Source organism: Cryptomeria japonica, chromosome 4 (assembly GCF_030272615.1).
Source record: "Cryptomeria japonica chromosome 4, Sugi_1.0, whole genome shotgun sequence".
NCBI classification, from domain to species: domain Eukaryota; kingdom Viridiplantae; phylum Streptophyta; class Pinopsida; order Cupressales; family Cupressaceae; genus Cryptomeria; species Cryptomeria japonica.
In genome coordinates, this window is record NC_081408.1 from 585709380 (window position 1) to 585716565 (window position 7186).

Here is a 7186-nt window from a genome sequence, read left to right on the forward strand (position 1 = left end):
GGAGCCCCTGATTGCTCGTGGTAGATCGAAGGAGAAAGGCAAGAAAAAAGACAAGAAGGATAAATCAAAGTCTCCCGGGAGATCGAAGTCTCCTGGTAAAAAGTATAAGATGAAATGTTGGAACTGCGGTGAATCCAATCATTTCCAGAAAGGTTGTAAAGAGGAGAAGAAAAAGAAAAACAAGAATTCCGATAAATCCTCTCAAGATGACGTGGATTCTTTTGTCGCTGCCTTGGCAACCCATGCATCAGAAGATGTATGGTTGATTGACTCAGGTGCTTCTTTCCACATGACCTCTCATAGGGATTGGTTTTCAAAGTATGAAGAATACGATGGTGGGAAGGTGTATTTGGGTAATGATTCGCTTTTGAAGGTTGTTGGTCATGGAAGAGTCAATATTCGATTTCGTGATGGTAGAGTGAAGGGTATTGATGGTGTCCTGCATATCCCTAGTTTGGCACGAAACCTTTTTTCAGTGAGCAAGCTGAGCGATGTGGGAGTGCAGGTTGTTTTCCGTCCCCACTTTGTCTCAACTGCACACCAGTAAAGAACGTAATAAGGAACCTTCCGAATAATAGAAACAGGCATAGTTTTGCCTGTCGGAAATATCACTGGTCCCTTCATTGATTCAAATGGTAGTTTATACGAATTACCTACCAAATCTGCTGAACCTCCGAAATAACAAAATAAATCTGGTTCGAGTATTTTTCTGTATGTAAAAAATGTTGTAAGTCATCGTATCTATCCGCAGCATACATTTTCACCCAAGAGATACTCCCTAGTTGATCTATTTTCATCATATTTTCAAGACATACTCCTCTTTTCGGAAGTAACAATGCTGATAGTGTTGGATAGCAGTACTAAGGACTATAAGAAAAGGATGAGCAAACCTAATTACTACGGCAAAAGCTGCTACAACAGATGGACATGGTCTGGCCTATGTTAGAGAAAAAAACTACAAAAGTATAACCGGAAGAAGCAAGGGTAACGCCGGATATAACCTCAGTGTCTCATTCACCACACACTGCACGTACTCCATGCTTCCTATGTCACGCTCACTTACAGCCCTCTCTCTGCCGACCACTGATTCTATTTCCTCTTGCATTTTCTTAGCCACACCAGGGTTTCTAAGAATCTCACTCATTGCCCATTCTAACGTAGTAGACGTCGTTTCAACTCCAGCTATGAACATATCCTGTAAACTTTATACAGCCCTGCTAGATCAAATTAAAAAAACAGAACTACCAACAAACTTGGAAAAAGTTATATTTGGAATTGTATTATCATTAAAAAATGAATGGATACGTACAAAAACGATGGCTTCAATATTTTCCTGTGTGATTGCCCTTCCATCAAGGCTTTCCATTTCTAAGAGCACGTCAATGAGGCCTTTAGTAGCAGCATTCTGCTCCTTGTGCAATTTCATCCTGCGCTGCTGGTGTTCCTCTATTATTTTTTTTATCACTTGGGCAATCGAATTGTGTACTTTTTTCAACCGCCGCTTCACGCCTTGCAAATCCATCCAGTCTAAGTAAGGAATGAAGTCCCCGATATTGACAGCTCCTACTGTAACTGCCGCCTCTACTGTAAGCTTCTTTATCTCTTCGCCATTCCCACCCACTTGAGCGTCACTCTGACTGCCTGCGTAAAAGATGAAAACAAGTTGGTGAGATTTACAAGATTCTCACCCTGCCTAGAAATCTCCCACACTGAACGAACAGTGAGAAGCATCTCTTCCTCTCGTACACAACTGAAAGACTCGATCCTTTTAGCATTCAGCAATTCTACCACGTACAGCTTCCTCATGTGCCTCCAATATGGCCCGTAAGGAGCCAACACCATATCCTTTGCCATGGCAGAAGAAGAAACAACAACAGTGGGAACATAACCCAATTTTAACATCATGATGGGCCCATACTTTTTAGTAAGTGCATGAAGATCGCGATGAGGAAGCCTTTTCAGCTGGTTCAGATTTCCAATAATGGGCCATGCAAACGGTCCTGGGGGCAATCTCGATCCCAATGTATTCTTCCTTTTCACACTAAATCTGCGCAAAACCCACAAGAAAATTATGAGTGAACACAGTGTAGCTGTTGCTGGAGCATAAGCACACTCTCTTATTGTATTTATTGAGTCCAAAGGATCAGGAAAGCCCATAGAAGCCATACTGAGCAAATATGTAGGAAAGTGTTTCTGTGTTCTCCAATTTATAATTGAGCAAAGATGTGGGAAATTCATTCCGCGTCTCCAATTTTGTTGGCATCTCTTCAGCTGAATATCAGAATGTCAAGAACACGTGACAGCCACGTTCCTTTCTTTAATACATTTTTATCTTCCAGTTTGATTGAATTTTTTTTACCAAATAAATAGTTTTCTATTTCACACTAAATGAATGGTAGTATTTTATTTATATTGGTTTATTGACTTTATACATATTATTATGAAGAACACATGCTTTGAACAGCTTTAGTTACAGGTATGTTCCTTTCCTTAAGACATTTTTTTCTTTCATTTTGATTAACTTTTTTTCATCAAATACTTTTTTTATTTAACAGTATAATTTAGTAGTAGTATTTTATTTATTGTGGTTTATCAACTTTATATATATTATTGTCAAGAATACATGCTAGCTTTAGTCACACCTATGTTCCTTTCCTTAAGATATTTTTTTCTTCGGATTTGATTGAGTTTTCTCCACAAAATAATTTTTATATTTAACACTATCATTTAGTGGTAGTATTTTATTTATTTTAGTTTACCAACTTTATACATAGTCTAGAACATGTGCTTTGAATAGCTTTAGCCACAAGAATGTTCCTTTCCTTAATAGATTTTTTTCTTGGGGATTGATTGACTTCTCTCTACCAAATAAATTTTCTATTTAACACTATCATTTAGTGGTAATATTTTATTTATTTTGGTTTATCGACTTTATACATATTATTGACCATGATTAAAAATTTCAATGGTATAGACTTCAATTTGATAACGTCAATTCATATGAAATTTTGTCTTATGAATTATAGGAGTCGACAACTAGAGAACATGGGAGAGCATATATATTCAGTAGTAGTAATATAAATTATAGGATAAAGGAGTAAAGGATATGTGAGAGCATACATGTACACATGTTTAACAAGGTGATGGAAAATATAGTTTTAAATTTAAGGGGTCAAAGCAAGACAAATCAATCAACTAAGTTAAATGAAGGTATCCTTTTATACCATTTTTTATATAGAAATTTGATGAAAAGAAGATTACTTAAAATTGGTTGGTATTTGCAATTCTGGATGGCCTTTTGGGCTTCCTTGTATACACCCCAATTTTGTTCTGCTTGGGTTTCTCTTCACTTCTCATTAGGTTGATTATAGCCTGAGGGTGGTGGGTGGTTCTTTGATATTTTATTTGGTATTATCCTTCTTGGATGGGACTCTATCTTTTATAAAACATCTATGTAATACGTTTTTATATATTAATAAAATATTTCAATTGCTTCGTCCACTTTTATAAAAAAAAAGAAAAAAAAACTGGTTGGACGAAATGTAATATAATTTTTTCTATTTTTTAAATTTAAATAAAATTTCTTTAAATTTTTTATTTTAATCAAATTAATATAAAATATATAATATTAATAATTTTACAATTATGATTTTTCATATATTCTAATAAAATCTTTGATTTCATTATCTAAAATTATTTAAAAAAATTAGCATTTTCATTATCGGTTAACTTTTAAAAAAAGTTTAAATCAAATTTAATTATTTAATTTAAATTTTAAATTATATTAAAAAAATATGAATAATCATCTAAAAAATCAACCAATAACATGACTGGTTGAATAACACCAATAATAGTTTAAACAACTAAATTAAAAACTTTGTATTTTCATCAATGTCGATACAAAGTTGAAATCTCACATGTATGGCATAGAACACATAAAATATTCTCTTACTTATTATTGGAAGAACATAAGGACCTCATATAAATGATTAAAGACTGATCATGAAAACATGGGAGAACATGCATAATCAATACTAGCAATAATAATTATTTGTTTTCGTTTGGAACTATGGCGAAGACAAAAAAATTTAAACAACAATTAATCCATATTCATTTAGACAATCATAGTTCAATTTTTTGCTATATTTGTTTCAATACTTATGTTCAATTGAGAAAAGTGCACATTATTTAGGGCTAAAATTTATTAAAAATGGTTTTCTATAATTTGATTGGGTTGAATTTGGTGTTGATTGTCAAGAAAAAGATGCAAATTACCAAGCAAGAGAAGGTGTAGATAAACATACTAACATAGAGAGGAGATTGTCAAAATAGAGAGTCATATTTACAAGTATTGTAGAAAAGGTAAGTATTCTTATATTGGACAAAAAAAGAATATAGTTATTATAGTTGTAGACATGCCAATACATGAAAATGTAATATGTTGATAAAATGAAGTTTTGAAACCCACATGTCCTTTTAGTGCTTTGCCATTTTGGCCATTTTCATTATCTCCTTGTTGGGTTTGGAATAGTTTTTTTTTCGAATATTGGGAAAGGAGAAAGGATAAAGAAAAGCTATAAAAAATTATTTAACTATTGTATTGTCCTCTCAAACTGTGTAGAAACTAGGCCTCAATGGTCAAACAAGGCAGAAGTGTAATATTTCTCACAGCTTCTCTAATCCTGTCTAACCATTAATCTTAAATATCTAAGTGTGCATGTAGAAAGTTGAAAAGGGGTTGAGGAAGTACCAACCTAATATTTGGCATGCTCATATGGTCTCTATATTCATATATGCGCAATTATAAACAATTGATTTTTTTAGAACTACTCTAGATTTGAAGGAGGATTTCTATTTCAACTTTATTATTACCTCCTTTTCAGGCACCCAATTGTGTTTATATTTGTTTATGGAAAGGGGAAATATATTTTCAATGGAAAAGAGTGTTTGGATGTCGTTGTTGGTTCAAATATTTAAGTATAATTTGTTGTTTGGCAATCAAGACAATATGGAGAATAGGGACTCCTTCAAATTTGTTTTGAAAAAAGTCATAACTATAGTTAAGGACTAGGGGTCTTGTGGATATGGGTATATGAATTAATGAAGGATGACATTTGAGCATAATTAGGGTTAGTTATTCTTTTCAATTTAAATTGTATATTACATTCAGTCCTTTGCCATCACAACATAGATGAGTTTGATATAAGAGGTATGCAATATTATGCATATACTCCTTTTATTTTTTTATTGAAAATAGTTCCCAAAAAGTAGAAGTAAATTGTGTGGAACTACAACTCTAGTTAAGTGCAGTGATAATCACCATAAACTAGGACATAAAAAATTAGAATATAGTTCCTAGGATAGTTATATCATCAAAGTAATGTCATACTTAATGATGAGAGTCTATATTTATCCTATTATAATATACATGAACATTGTCCTTAGTTGCCTCCATATTTTTAAACGTGGCTAATTTTCATTAACAAAATTCTTCCACCTTCAGGCACCACTCAAGTATCCCAACCTCCTAATACCATTTTTTCTACTACCACACATCTCACTACATCAACATACCAATACATTGGTTCTAGCATTCCCCCAACCTCTAGCTACCATCCATATACATCTAATAAATACCATGAATACCGTCCCCTTCACCATCAACAACCTAATGACCCTAGACTTATTGATTTGGCAAAAGAGATCAATGAAATGAAAAATTTACTCAAGAGCCTAAAGGATGGACATCAAAAGAAATCTTATACATTTGAAGATATATGTCCTTATCCTTTTGATAAATTAATTTTTGTGGCCTCCTACCTTCCCAGCTTTGAAATTCCAGAATTTGACAACTATAAAGGAAAGGGATACCCTAAAGAACATTTCAAGGAGTTCTTTTCCTATTAAGAGGTCTCTTATAGTGACATCTACCTAACAAGACTTCTACCAAAGATTATGGGGGGCCCTCTCTCACATGGTTCTCCAACTTGCCACATGGATCAATTACTTCATTTCCTAACCTAGCTAAAAAATGGCCCTTTATAGATACAATATTGAGAATGATGCATCCATGATGGTCTTATGTAATATCAAATTAAAAAAATGGAGAAACCTTTTCCAACTTTTTACAAAGATGGCATCACCTTGTTACGATATTTCATTGGGACATCTCTGAAGCACACCAAGAAAAATTGTTTATTTGTAACCTTGTTCCCAAATGTCCTTCCACTTGCATTTAAAATTCCTTGAAGACTATGAACAAGTCACCAAGAAAGTTTTAGTAGGTTAGAAAGAGCACTAATAGAACAAGGTTCCATTAAACATTATCAAAAGGAGTCCTAGGTTTCATCCTCTAATGACAAGCCCAATTTTTGGGCCAGAAATAAGAATGTGGTAAAAGATGGTGTGATAGATGCTAATCATGTCCAAACAATTTACATACCATCTAATACACCTCCCAAATATAATCCACCTTGCAATCCTTGAAAAATAATCATTGTATGCATTAATTACTATTGCATTTCCTTTCATTTAAAAATAATCTTTTATTAAAAAGTAAAGGCATGAAGGTTGAAATCATTAATGAGTTTAAGGGTTAGACTATACTTTATTTGGTTTCTACCATTAACTTAAAATGATCTAATAGTCCTCTTTCTATTTTTGTGAAATAAAATTTACAAACAATTTGTAATACTCATGGGGCCAAAATTTGCTTTTAGACCATTGGTTTTCATTGAAGTCAACAATTCAAAAGCAATTTCAAACTCCACGAGCATTACAACTTGTAGGTACATTTTACCTCATAGAATACAATTAAGGTCATTAGATTATATTTTAAATAAATGGTGAAAACAAAAGATTGTTGATATAACCCTAAAGTAACTAATAATTATGATATATTATTGGTGAATTATTTTGGATTTCAACAATAAATTATAAAATGTTGGCGAATCGGATCCAATCATGTATCAAATATTGTGGTGAATCTTTAAGTTAAAAAAATTAATAAAATAAATTCTCTGGCAATTTAATTAACATCCAAATAAAAATTTGTAAAAATGTGGTGATTTGGGTCACCTTAAAAGTTGAAATTATTAGCCAAATTTGATTCCCAATTGTTAAAAAATAGCCAATTGGCGAATATTAGCCACTAAAGTTTTCACTGATCCTCGACCTCAATAAAATC

At 32.8% G+C, this 7186-nt stretch overlaps 1 protein-coding gene across 1 annotated transcript; it reads right to left on the bottom strand.

Moving 5' to 3' along the window:
• Positions 1 to 955: 955 nt before the first annotated feature.
• Positions 956 to 2166, bottom strand: LOC131076244 (cytochrome P450 750A1-like). The gene is made up of 3 exons (XM_058013320.2): positions 1689 to 2166; positions 1310 to 1641; positions 956 to 1195 (listed from the first exon to the last, which is right to left on the bottom strand). Exons 1-3 carry the CDS (start codon positions 2164 to 2166, stop codon positions 956 to 958), a joined length of 1050 nt encoding a protein of 349 aa, XP_057869303.2.
• Positions 2167 to 7186: the final 5020 nt, after the last annotated feature.

Bases quoted from the DNA above. Each gene is read 5' to 3' on its own strand.
- LOC131076244 (XM_058013320.2), bottom strand. From the start codon at position 2,166: ATGGCTTCTATGGGCTTTCCTGATCCTTTGGACTCAATAAATACAATA. The intron at 1,642-1,688 runs GTGAGAATCTTG...TCTTTTACGCAG, and splicing joins GTGGGAGATTTCTAGGCAGG to GCAGTCAGAGTGACGCTCAA. The intron at 1,196-1,309 runs GTACGTATCCAT...TAAAGTTTACAG, and splicing joins ATATTGAAGCCATCGTTTTT to GATATGTTCATAGCTGGAGT.